General features: G+C 40.5%; 1 protein-coding gene across 2 annotated transcripts; it reads left to right on the forward strand.

Moving 5' to 3' along the window:
* The first annotated feature begins 205 nt into the window (after positions 1-205).
* LOC118570577 (pancreatic triacylglycerol lipase) lies at positions 206-13909 on the forward strand. 2 transcript variants are annotated; one of them, XM_036169223.1, is made up of 13 exons: positions 206-227; positions 362-407; positions 1566-1720; positions 2761-2883; positions 3461-3595; positions 4768-4879; positions 6458-6577; positions 6690-6809; positions 7529-7647; positions 9820-9949; positions 10349-10457; positions 11054-11218; positions 13778-13909. In XM_036169223.1, the coding sequence occupies exons 2-13, from the start codon at positions 362-364 to the stop codon at positions 13839-13841; spliced, it is 1398 nt and encodes a 465-aa protein (XP_036025116.1). In that variant the 5' UTR covers positions 206-227; the 3' UTR covers positions 13842-13909. The 2 variants fall into 2 exon arrangements, with proteins under 2 accessions (XP_036025116.1, XP_036025107.1); XM_036169214.1 differs by lacking the exon at positions 206-227 and having other exon boundaries at positions 1566-1735; positions 13778-13841.
* The last annotated feature ends 305 nt before the right edge of the window (positions 13910-14214 follow it).

The following is a 14214-nucleotide window of genomic DNA, read 5'->3' on the forward strand; positions in this document are numbered from 1 at the left end:
GTCGAGAACATTCCATATCTAGCACTTTCTCATCTTCCCACGAACACCTTGTAACACAACCTACTACCAACCTGGGCTTATCTGTGATTAAAATTAGAAATATGTCCTTGGAGCCTCTCCCTCCTCGTGCCTCTTTTCCATGACACTGCTTGGAAAGATTCGGCTCTCCTATAAAAGGACATCTCAGTGTTCCCTTGTTGTCCGTGGAACCTGACGGACCCGCCACGGTGAGTCAGAAACATGATTTTGAGACAATTTGTTAATTGCACCCATTTCCCCCACAAGTCTGAGTGAATGGGATTATGTCAGTCTTTCAAAACCTGAGTTTTCCAGACTCAGCCATGCTTTCCCTTCTGTGCAGATGCTGCTGCTGTGGACATTTGCAGTGCTCCTGGGAGCAGTAGCTGGTAAGAAAGGATGTATGTGGAGATGGGAGAGACTTGTTGTATGGTTCTTTCCAGAAGACAATGACAGCTGGGCTCAAACCTTGATGAGGATGAGGACTTAGTTAACAGAAATGTAGGATTAAGGAAGATTAGCAACAAATTGAGTTTATCATGGGGTCAAGAGCACAGAGCTTGGAGTATTGTGAGGTACAGTTCCCAATGCTCATTTCAATTTATTTTCAGACAAGTAATAGTGCAGACAAATCATACACGACATTGTGCTAAAAATGCAATGGTAATCTGATCTTCCAGTTTAACTGGAATATTTATTTTCTGCACCTGGCCCCTCTGAAGCCAAGGGAGGCATCTGAACCTAACTATCACTGACAACTCTATAATACTGAGCAAAACCCTGAAGCCCTCTGAATTAGAGGATATTTGTGCTTGAAATAGGTATGATGATAGCCTTGTGAATGACTGTGAGGCTTCAGTTAGAGTAAATCATCATGTTCAGCATCTGGCACATAGTAAAATTCAGAGAAATGCAGTCCTCTCAACACTGCTGCTCTTACTCTCCCATTAACCTTGGCTTCATGCTACTCCAGAACTCTTTAAATTGTACCTTCATGGAGTAGCATGCCAGATGACATCTGTCAAAGCACTGTTATTTTCTATGTGAGTACCTTCTACATCACAGAAATCCAGGATGGTCCTCAAATACAAGTCAGACATCCACATCTTCAGGCAAGATGAAAAAACAAAGTTTGGCCCTTGCATAGAACATAAAATTCTTCACCCAAAGCATAAAGATAAAAGGTAGATACTAACTACTTGGAGTTGAGAGCCTCCACAAACACGCCTACCACCACAATCATACCTACCACCAGTTCCTGGGACAAAGGGCCACCACATATCTAGGTACCAATGACCAAAGATAGCATCTGGGTCAAATAGCTAAAATAAGTCCTTGACTGATACTGAGCAGAAACCTGAGGGAAGTGACCTGGTCTCAGAGGCAGAGGTGTTGTCTTTGACACCTCCTCTGTGAGTGTGAGCTAGAGAGTGTTTGAGGAAGCAGGGGAAGAAAGTCTGCCACAAGATGCAATTCAACTTGCATTGGTCGATTGAACATTAAAACGGTTTAAGAAACATCTTTGAAATGTTTGTGGGTGATTTCAGGAGAAGAAGTCTGCTACGACAAACTTGGCTGCTTCAGCAACGATGCTCCATGGTCAGGAACTATAGACAGACCCCTCAAAGCACTGCCCTGGAGTCCATCAAAGATCAACACCCGCTTTCTCCTGTACACCAATGAGAACCCAAACAACTACCAGGTAGGAAAAGCTATTGTTTTCAGGACTAAGTTTTCACATGCTTTATGCAATTAATACGAATATCCAAGCTTTCTAATGAAAATACAGGAGACGGTGGAGTGTGTGTCTTTTTCACTTTTTAGAGCAGTTAGATTAAGTACTCTTAAAAAACTTAATTTATAAATGGCCATTCAATTCTTATCATTCATGTCCTATCTCCAGTGTGTCATCTAAAATATACAGGGATAGATTCTACATGTTTATGCAATATGCATACTGATGCATATTATAATAAGTAATATGCTATATTGTATTTGTATACTTTAAATAAGATTCCCTAATATAGTACAGACACATAAGAAATCCACTTAAGATGGTTCACGTTAACAGGATTTGGTTGGAAAATAGTAGTCTTCAGCAGAAGCTTCTGGACTAGCAATATGCTGAACTGTAGCCACAGGAAGGAGCAGCAATGAGCCACGGCTTTCAGCTTTGCACCAATCGTGAAGGTGAATGGCTGATAGCTCTATTTGTGGTGAAGTGAGACAGAAGCTAGGTTAGGTATTTATGATATATTTCCAAAGTATGATACTTTCCAGTCAGATATGGTAGTGCCTTTAATCCTAGCACTTGAAAGTTAGAGCCTAGTTCAGGAGTTCAAAGCCACCTTCATCTACTTAGTGAGTTGAAGCTACTTGGTCTACATGAGACCCTGCCCAAAACAAAACAAAACAAAACAAAACAAAACACACTTATAGTATTTTCAACTTACACTGGATTTATTGAGCTGTTACTCCACCATACCTAAAGGAATATTATAAACATACATAGACAGGCATATGTACAAAGACTTACATTAAAGATCTTAATGACAAACACTGTGGGGGGACATATTATCTGAGTCAAATATCACAAGCGGACAATAGCAACTTGGGGGTGACTGTGAATGGCTAACCTATGTGAGCTTTCTAGAATCCTACCTACCATCTCTATCCACATACAAATGATTCTAGAAGCTACTAGAAAAAACTTGATCCAAAATACTTTTCTATCCCAAATAGCAAATCACTGCAGATGCATCAAGTATCAGGAACTCCAATTTCAAAACAGACAGAAAAACCCGCTTTATTATCCATGGATTCGTCGACAAGGGAGAAGAAAACTGGCTAGCCGACATGTGCAGGGTGAGCCATGATACTTTCCTAAGGAAGTGTGTTACAGACCAGCAGGACCTTGGCCCCAACTAAGGACAAATGCTGGTCACCACCACACTGGAGTCTGACACTGCCTGAGCCTGGAGCTGGGGTAGGGGGTAGGGACGGAGGAGGTAGTGGTGGGTACAAGGACAGTTGGAATATGGGGTATAGAGCTATGTAGTGGCTCCAGGACATGTTACTTAGTAACTAATGCAGAGATATTTCAGACTTTTAACAAGAGAAGCTGCCATGTGGGAGCATTCCAGTTAAGCATGGACCCTTTAATGTCCAATATTTTTGTCCATACCAAATGTTCATGAATCTGCTGCAGTGGAAATCCCAAAAATCCAGGTCCCACATGGGGCTACACCTGGTTTGGAGACAGTGCTGGACTTGAGGAAGAACTCCCTACTCATTAGAGACTAGGATTCTGGTCATAGCTTTGGGGTTAATGTCATAGCTATGGTGCAGGTTAAGACAAGAATTTACCAAATCTTCGAATATGTTATCAGCAGTGAATGAAGAACCTGGATTGTTTAACTGCTAATTGTGTCTTTTCCATCAGAACATGTTCCGAGTCGAGAGTGTGAACTGCATCTGTGTGGACTGGAAAGGTGGTTCCCGAACTACATATACCCAGGCCACCCAGAATGTTCGGGTTGTGGGGGCAGAAGTGGCATATTTGGCTAACTTTCTTCAGGTAACTGGTCCTGGGTCATGTAAAACCCCTTAGACACTGCTGTGTGAATTTTCCTTCCATGACAAAATCAGTAGGTATGATGATTGATAAGGACAAATTTAAATAAGACAATACTCTCTCTTTGATTAAAGATGACACCCCATGATACTTTCCAAAGGAAGTGTGTTAGAGAGACCACTAACACACTTCCTTAGGAAATGGCTCACCCTGCACATGTCTCGATTCAGGATTTATTAATAACCTATTTAATTCAATAACTAGTTTCTATGTTTAATTAAATGAACTTAAGCAACTAGGTAGGTGATATCTCTTGAATTTTTTTTTAGTATTTTTAGTTTAGTTTAGTTCTGGGCATGAACCCTGGACTGCTCATATTAAGCAACCACTCATCTAATGAATTATTGCACCAAACTGCCAGGGTTTATTTTAATTTTGCCCTTCATTATAAAATTTGATATGCTGAGATCAGCCACATACTTATGTTTATTTTTTGTTTTTATTTATTTGTGTGTGTGTGTGTGTGTGTGTGTGTGTGTGTGTCTGTGTGTCTGTGTGTCTGTGTGTCGCATATGTTCATGTGGGTGTGTGTACATGCTTGTGCATATGTGTGAGGAGTGTCTTCCTGGATTGCCATACACCCTAGTTTTGACACAGTCTCCCCTGAACATGGAACCCATCAGTTCTGCTACACCAGAGGATTGAGTTCTAAGGACCTGCCTGTCTTGGCCTCTAGCATGGGGATTACAGGCATGCCTCCATTTTCACATGGGTGTTGGGGATCCTAATTTGGGTCCTTGTGCTGCGGGCTGAGCAATCTCCCTGATTTTCATTTATTTTATTGAATAGAAGCAATGGCAACAAGATGGTCTGACTGGGACATAGGAAAGTCTTAAAAAATGTCAAACTCAAATGTGCCTGAGTAATTGCCTCATGGATTTCTGATCCAAATACTTGCTTCACCATCTCTGATAATGACTCATATGTCCTTCAGGGGTTTTCTCTCAGCAGTGGGAGAACACGCTAACTCATTTCCATTCCTTCATAGTGATGGTGGGGATGCTCTGAGGGGAGGTAGCGTCTTCTTAGAAACCGAAGTTTGGAGGCACTTCTTTGTGGCCATCTGGCATTTTGTATTACTTGAAAACATTTTAATGAGGCTCTTCTTTCAACAGTCTGAACTTGGCTACTCACTTAACAATGTCCACCTCATTGGCCACAGCCTGGGTTCCCACATTGCTGGGGAGGCCGGCAAGAGGACATTGGGTACCATGGGGAGAATTACAGGTTAGTCCAACAACAAATGCTAAACAAGCAGATGGCCTGTACACTCTGTGGGGACTGCAGGGGGCACAGGAGAGAACTTTGGTGGGTCTGCTCTGAACTTTTTACCCTTTCTGAATTGTGTCAGGTGATCAGATCTCAGTCCCCCCTGACATGGTGAGCTGTTTTCTCACTTTCAATCTTTGCTCATCATCACATTATTTAATATTTAAACATATTACATATAACTAAACATGAATTAAGAACACCCAGAAGCATTATGCCTATTTTCCCATTTTCGGATACTTAAAAATTAAGTTTCTGTAATAAATATCATAAATAACAGTAGACTTAGATCCGTAGAGTCTGTGTATGATCAATTGAACTCTGTTTTAATACTAGTAGATAACAAACCCTCAGCCTTGACAACTACAATCCCATTGCTGGGGGAGGAGACAGGCTGTCTGGACTTCCAGTTCTGGGTCCTGCTAATTAGATTCCAAATGCCATTTGTAACTGCAGACTGGCTGCATTTTGACAGTGGTCCACAGGCTCAGGCAACCTTACAAGGAAGATATTGCGGTCCTTATCTGAGACATGGCTACTTCAGGGAACAGCCACTTTCCTGCTCTATCTTCCACCTTTCTGTGCTGACCTGGCAATTCTCTTGTTCTATGTTTTGGAAAAGTTGGTTGTAGGTGGAAGTTTCTTTGTTGCCTGCCTGTTCTCAAATACCTTGCAGTGCTTCCAAAAAATTGACTCAGAGACAATATTACTTATAAATCCTCAGCTGGTAGCTCAGGCTTGTTACTAACTAGCTCTTACACTTAAATTAACCCATAATTCTTATCTATATTTAGCCACATGGCTTGGTAACTTTTCTCAGACAGACATTCTCATCTTGCTTCCTCTGTGTATTTAGAGGGCGGGAAATCCAAGAGAAATAGAGGGAGAAGAAAGATGGAGTCAGGGATATGCCTTCCAGCTGCCCAAGGAACAAGATGCCAGCAGACCAGTAATGCCGCAGCAACATGGCAAAATATAGATGAATAGAAATGGGTTAATTTAAGATGTCAGAGCTAGCTAGCAATAAGCCTAAGCCATAGACCAAACAGTTTGTAAATAATATTAAGCCTCTGACTGGTTTTTCAGGAATAGGCGGGCGGGAGAGATTCATCCATTTACAGCTGGTTGCATTTGGATCAATGGGCACATCTAGAATCTTCATTGGCTTATTTAAAAAGCATTCTTCCAGAACATTCTTTCCCATAGTTTACAGTTAGTTACCACGGCCTGTTCTGCCAGGTGCTGTACCATGACAGACCATGGACTAAATCTCAGAAAGCCTCTGTCTTCCTGGAAGATTAGAATCTGGTGGAAATCTTTAGCCTGAAGAACCTTTAGTTCAGTGATTGCTAGGATAGGAACTGCTGCTGGTGAGCAGGGTTCCTGAGGGAGCTAAACATCCACAAGCAGAGGCAGAGGTACAGCCAGGGAATGTGTCACCTCTCTCCATGCACACCTCAGCATAGTAACCAATTCTTGGTGGAGAAGGTGACTTCACACATTGACGTAACTGATGACGCATCCTATTTGCTCCAGGGTTGGACCCAGCCGAACCTTACTTCCAGGGTACACCTGAAGAAGTCCGACTGGACCCCAGTGATGCTCAGTTTGTGGATGCAATTCACACAGATGCTGCCCCCATTGTCCCCAACTTAGGTGAGCTCCTCCAGTTTGTCTCCTGGAGGATTTTAATCTCGCTATTAGAATGTTTGACAGTGCCTTGATCATACAGTAATAGAAACTTTCCATTATTTTTAAAAATCTTCAGGATTTGGAATGAGCCAACCTGTGGGTCACCTAGATTTCTTTCCAAATGGAGGAGTAGAAATGCCAGGATGTCAGAAGAATATTCTTTCCCAAATAGTTGACATCGATGGAATCTGGGAAGGTAAAAACCATTGTGCACACAAAGATTTCCACTGTGAAAGTTCATGTTTCTCATTGTTAAACTTGCTAGCCACTTTGGAATTGTACAGATCCTATATGTTCTATACCAAAGGACCTTCTGTTGTGTCTCTGAGATGTGAGTTCCACTGTGACAAGTGAGCATGGGAAACTCAGGCAGAGATTGTATTTGCAACCCAACTTTTTCCTTTCTTTAAAAAAAAAAGAAAAAGAAAAAAACAACAACTTATTTTTGGTAGGTATTTGGTCTGTATGTATTTAAGGGCGACACATATGTGCCTTCCTGGTGCATGTGGGAGCCATAAAAATTCATATGCTCTGGAACTGGAGTTATAGGTGGTTGTGAGCCACCATGTGGGTGCTGGTTACTGAACCTGGGTCCTCTGTAGAAGCAACAGATGTTCTTTACAGCTGAGCTGGCTTTCTAGTCTTTGTGCTCCAGTTCTCCAGGACCCAATTCAGGGAACATATTACATATCTACATGTGTATATGGACCAGACTTTCCCTTCCTAAGTCGCTTTTCCATTTTGCTTAATAACTATTATGATTCTAAAATGTGTTAATTTCTGTGTCACATCCTACATATACTTCACAAACTGTTCTGTGTTGTGACCTCCATGAGGTTGCCCTGACTAGATCACCCATTTATTAGCTCTATGTTCTCATCATAAGGTAAAATCTGACACTGACATTACACACAGGAACTCGTAACTTTGCTGCCTGTAACCACCTGAGAAGCTACAAGTATTACTCTGACAGCATTGTCAACCCAACTGGCTTTGCTGGATTCTCTTGTACCTCTTACAATGTTTTTGCTGCGGTAAGTAGCTCCCCTCTTCCTGGTGGATTTCATTTGGTATTTTATTTTGTTACCCCTCATTGCTGGAGATCCAGTCATATGTATGCCAAGAGCTCTGTCTCTGGACCCCTATTTGAATTTGTGACTGATTCTCTTTATAGGTATGACTCACTGTTATGATGTCATTCACTGACTGTTTACAATTGTGTATTTGTTATATTAACTCATGCATATGCATTTTAGTAACAAAAAGCAGAGATTTAGAATAATGGGCTTGTAAGTGGAAATGTCTTACTTAACATAGCTCTGATATTTCTCTGTCTCAGGTAAATGTTCAGTCTTGTTGGGGGATGGAGAATTTTAAAGAAACACATAAAATGCTAGTTTGTAACTATCTAAGAGCCATGTCTAGAGTATGCTAATGAACATGGGGGATTTTATTTAAAGCTGATCTTTATTTTGTTGTTTTGTTTTGTTTTGTTCTTTGAGACAGGGTTTCTCTTGTGTAGCTTTGTGCCTTTCCTGGAACTCATTCTGTAACCCAGGCTGGCCTCCAACTCACAGAGATCTGCCTGCCTCTGCCTCTGCCTCCCCAGTGCTGGGATTAAAGGCATGAGCCACCACCGCCCAGTGCTTAAAGCTGATCTTTACACTACAGAATTATGGACATATGGATACATTGTTGCCATATATTCACCAGTAGTTTTCAAGTTTTGTCATGCTTTCTATCCAGGTTGACTTCTTCAGTGTAATCTTGAACATGACATTTCTATTGACTTAGGTTTTGGAAAGTTGACTTTTCACTATAGCTTTTTTTTTTTAATGAACAAAATTAACCACTTCCATCCAACAAAGAAAATTTCAAGTAGTCAATATTCCATGTAAGTCACAAGTACTAGAGAGATATACCTTAGTTATTAAGAATGAGGACTTAAATGACATTGGGCAAAGTATATCATTTCCCTACGACCTTTTCTTCATCTAGAAATGTGAAGATGTCATACTAAATGCCCTTGGTAAAGCAATCAGTCACATGTTAAGTGCTGGGCCTAGAACAAGAACAACAAAGGACATAATAATCACAATATAGTAGAGGAGTATGTATCCTATTCACATATAAATTTTCTATACAGTAAAAGCTGAGTACCTCTCCCAGATTGATTTTTAACTGTCTTCCTGTAAACAAATGATCCAAAAAATGTTTAGGTTCTATGCAACAAAATGGAATGATTCCATTCAATTGGGTATGGGTCCAGATCAATCCTACTGATGACCCAATTAACTGTGTTCTTGGCAGATGGATGGCTGTGGTCCCTGGGTGTACCGTCTCCTGGTTCCTTCAGAACCCAGGTCACATACCTGTCTGTCTTATGGATGAACACACTTGGAGATGAAGTCTGGGACTTTGATACTCTTCTTGGGAGATGTCCTAGAAAGCCTAGCACATTTCTCCCTGGCTTTCTTAGTCTCTCCTTAGTTTGCTGGTATCCAGACCTAAGACTCCTCCAGGCCTGTCATCTAATCTTCTGATTAAGAAGTCCTCCAGGACCTCTCCTGTGGAGCAGTATACCCTCCAGAGTGCGAATTGGGCTGTCAGTCCTTCCGATTCTGTTGTTTGTGCTTGGTCCTTTTTACCATAATCTCTGATTGAGGAGAGCATTTTCTTGTACCTGTCTTCTTTAGATGCCAGCTTCCTGGCTAACAGACAGCTGGATCATTTTATTTCCACACTGGGAGACTCAGATTCTGAGAATGTGAACATGCCAAGGAAGTGAAGGGAATGGAGATGGACCTGAGTTTTGAGCCTGTTACCCTCTGAATGGACCTTGTTGTGCTTGGCAGACACTATCATTTCTTGTTCTTTCTAAAATTAATTCTAATCACCTAGCAAGAGAGTGAATGTCTTAGAACAAATGAAGTTCCAGAGGCAAAAGGGGAAACATAAATACATGAATACCAATTATTCTATGTTGTGGTTTTTATATTTTTGTGTAATCTAACAATGAAATCAAAGGCTTAACCTGTGGATAATGAGGTGTACTATTAACTTTCACTGAGACACATAACTTTTTACTGACCCACCATGATCATCAGGGACAGAATTAGATTTGACTCAATTATAAACATGTAGAAAAATATAGTGCCCTATTAAAAGTCAAAACATTGCCAGTCATCATGTCCTGGATTTTACAGGACAAGTGCTTCCCATGCCCGAGTGGAGGGTGCCCACAGATGGGTCACTACGCCGACAAATACCCTGGGAAAACAAAAGAACTGTTCCAGAAATTTTATCTGAACACTGGTGATCAGAGTAACTTTGCACGTAAGTTTTATTTTTATTAATTTTTAGTTTTGTTTTCCTTTGGGGAGGTGCAGACAGTTCTGGGTGTGAAACCCAGAGTCTGATAAATGTGAGTAAAGCATTCTACCATGGAGCTGCACTCCTAGCCAAAAAGGTGAACAAGATGATCTTCTTAGACTCTCAGCTTGAAAAACAAAAGAAAAGAAAAAGCCCTTGTTCATCAGCTCTGGAAATGTTCTTTACATCTGCACTTCCAATGCTGACCCTGAACACTGAGGAAAACAACTGTGATAGTCTACCCGAAGACCTGCCAACAACTCGACGGATTATTCACAATCTGAGTTGCTGGGTGTGTGTGAGCCTGTCCTCAGTACCACTCCTTCCCAAGCTGACAGTGTGCAAATGTTACCTCCTATGCAGGTTGGCGGTATCAGGTGTCTGTCACCCTGTCAGGACAGAAGGTCACCGGACACATTTTAGTTTCTTTGTTTGGAAGTGGAGGAAACTCTAAACAGTATGAAATTTTCAAGTGAGTAAAATGTCTAAAATATCACTTGGTGCTTCTTAAATTTTGGCACTTTATGAATTTCTTGTGTACATTGATAATGATTTTTCTCTATTATATGTATGTAGCATATAACCACATATAACAAAAAGAGGCTGTCTTGTAGCCCTACACATTAATAAATTCCAAAATTATATTTTTAATTTTTCCTGATATTTTCTGAGGAAACCACTCATATTTATTTTGTTGCCTGACATTTGACTGACAGTAAGTAATTACTCTCTACACAATAGTAAAGAAAAGATTTTTTATAAATAGCATCATTTATTAAACTATGAGAATTATGATAAAGACACATTTGAGTCCATGTTAAAGATGACTAACATAAATCTGAGTTATTGATAGAAAAATCTACCACTGGGCTCAAATACTTGTGTAAATTTACTTCAGACATTGGAATTGACAAATGTTTAATCAAACAACTTTGATTAAAATGGAATATGAACTGGTTTTAGAAAAATATACATATATTATTATGCATATGTATATTTATGTGTATGGTTATTTCTGTGCATGTTTATGCATGTTCATATTTTTTTGTTGACATCTTAACTTCTCAGGGGCTCTCTGCATCCAGGCACTGCTCATGTCAGTGAATTCGATTCTGATGTGGATGTTGGAGATTTGCAAAAGGTTAAATTTATTTGGTACAACAACGTGATCAACCCAACTCTACCCAGAGTGGGAGCATCAAAGATCACAGTGAAAAGAAATGATGGCAAAGTGTGAGTAATCAGAACCAAAAAGATAAGAAGGACTGAATGTGTCTATTCACACTAAAACAGTTCACATCTCTCATAGAGGATCATGCATGTTCCAGCCATTTCTGCTTCCTAAGACCTCCTGTGTTTTTAGGAGACAGTGCTGAATGTTAGGAATGCCACTTTGATAGATTCTTAGACAAGGGAGAAGAACGTTTCCTTTGGCAGACATGTTAGTACTATGTGTGTGACTCACATGCGCATCATCCCCCAGACTTCACGAGTTCACCAAATTGCCACTTAGGTTGTCGGGAACATGTTAATACAAGACAGATATATACTGTTCTGTATCACGGTCTCCTTGGTGAAGCCTGAGGTCCAGACATCAGTTCTCCATTTTTACTGACTTGCTCTGAGCAAAGGGATGCCAGGAGGGGAGAACAGACATGCTGACAATACCAGTGACAGGCCCAGCATCTGTGAGTGGCAGGCACACTCTGCTGCAGAATGCTGTTTCCTCTGGTGACAAGCACTTGGTCATCCTTCTGAAAGCAATGAGACACTTTTCTTGCCAGAGGTGGAATCCAAGGCTCCTCAGATACCAAAGGAAATGACCAAAACTTCACATAAAACACACGAACATCAGTTTTCAAGAAACTGAACTTTAAGTAACAGTAGACAGTGAAGCCTGAAAGGCAAAAACCAAGCCAGGTGGAGCCGTAAAATTGCCTCAGCTGACAGCTCCGAGAGACTTCCGAGATGTGGTATAGCAGGGTGGGGGTAGGCTCTCGACGTTTCGGAGATGGAGCTAAGAATTGAGGTTTCGAGCAGCTAGATTTTACGGCACAGCCCACCAGAGAAGACAGGGCTACAGGGAGACATGTTAGAGTTCTAGGAAGTCCGTTGGATGTTTGACACAGTCTGATGATGTCACACACGTGAATAAACCAGCCGTGGCCAGAGAACAAGTCACTCAGGAGGACTGGAGTGGTGCCCATTTCTCTCCAGGGTGAGACTAGAGCATGTTTCTATGAGGCAGACTGAAGAAGCCTGCCATTGTATTGATACCAAGTGGAGTATTTAGTAAGGTCCTGTTTTTTGCTAGATTCAGCAGGACCTGAAATGGCTGGAAATAACTACATCCCATAACACACTTCAATAAGATGTAAAAATTGTATAGCAGTAACAAGATAAAAATCCATTACCTGACATTTTTAACTCAAACATCCCAAGCTACACAAACAGTATAGTGAAGAAAGTAATCAATGAATTAACATCCAGTTGAACTGGCATGAATGTTAGAATGACAGATAAGGATATTTTTATACTTATCAATACCCATTCAGTTTGTTCAAAAAAGTTCAGGAGAAGAAAACACATATTAGTAGCAGTAGGTGGGTGACGGGAGGTATATGTACAAGTCTATCATATGATAATGGAGCGGGAAGGCATGGTATATGTACAAGTCTATCATATGATAACAGAGGGGGAAGGCATGGTATATGTACAAGTCTATCATATGATAACAGAGGGGGAAGGCATGGTATATGTACAAGTACAGCATTTGATGATGGAGTGCAGGAGAATGTAGAAATGAATAAGTACAGCATATGATAACAATATCATAAAGGAGAGGAGAGGAGAATTGGAAAGATACTGTTGCAAGGCTCTGTGCCTGTGAATTGGTATACTTTCACTGGCGAGTTGATGTAATAAGATAGGTCTGTATATTACCAATTCTAAAGGAAGCACTGTAAAAATAAAGAAGTAGAGCAAACAAATTAACAAAAGATTATACAATGAAAATTTTAAAAATCTCCAAGTGGGCATAAAAAGGCAGAGAGAACAAAAAACAGAACAACAAAGGAGACACAAAGAACAATGATGGATTACACACAACCAGAGCAGTAATTATATTAAATGAAAGTGGTCAAAACACCAAGATTGGGAGACAGAGATCATCATGCTGGGTTTTTAGCATCAATATACAATTGAATTATGCTTATCCAAAATGTATTTTAAATATAAATCAAAAGGCAGACAAAGGAAAAGTTGTGCTATTACTCATTAGAAAGTACGAACTGGTAAATGCCACCATGAATGTATTTAAATAGTTAAATTTTTAAAAATTGATAATACCAAGCATGTTTGAAGACAAGGAGAATCTTGGCTCTCAGGAACTGTTCATGGCATATAAAATGATGCAACTATTCTAGAAAGTAGTTTGATGACAATTCCTTAAAAGCCAAGCATACAGCCATAACACTGTTGGAGTTCTAACGTCATGGCTTCACTTCCCACAGTTTCTGTTAAACACGGTCAACAGTGGTCTGGAATAATATGGAAAATGAGCACTTCTTGTTATTTGGGGGTGACTGACAGCCCTTCTGTAGATTAAGTTTATAATCACATTGTAAGTTTGGGAGGTGATTCAGTCTCCTTCAATACCCTAATGTCTGTGCCCTTCTCAGACTGCTGGAGCAGGGGTGTGGAGATGTGTGAAGGAACAGGCATGGCTGTCCTGATGCCCAGATCTCTACTTGTGTGAGGAAGAGGTGACCTTTTTGTGTTTTCTTTCCTCAGGTACAACTTCTGTAGTCAAGAAACTGTGAGGGAGGATGTCCTGCTCACACTCTCTTTGTGTTAGGAGGTTGCTGACATGTGACTACTGAGTACCACCGAAATAAAATCTAGTATTAAGGCAATACATTCTGTCATCAGTGTTGATTATTTCTAGGGAAGCTTAGAGATTATAAAGCCTTAAGTTCTCAGCTGTTGTGAAGAGCCATAATGATTGCAAACTTTTGCTGTGACATTTGGATTTAGGAATATCACTTAAATAATACCACAATCATGCCCTCTGTTACTATTATTAATGCAATTCTGTTCATTTAAGACATAGCTTCAGGCTCAAAGGATCTCCCTCTTGGTAGCCCTGTGACAACAGTGATAGATTTAGCCACTTTCTCCATCACTCTCTGGTCAGGCGTCTCAGGATGATGGAAGAGCAGGAAATAAGG

The sequence above is a fragment of the Onychomys torridus genome, chromosome 1 (genome assembly GCF_903995425.1).
Source record: "Onychomys torridus chromosome 1, mOncTor1.1, whole genome shotgun sequence".
Classification (NCBI taxonomy): Eukaryota; Metazoa; Chordata; class Mammalia; order Rodentia; family Cricetidae; genus Onychomys; species Onychomys torridus.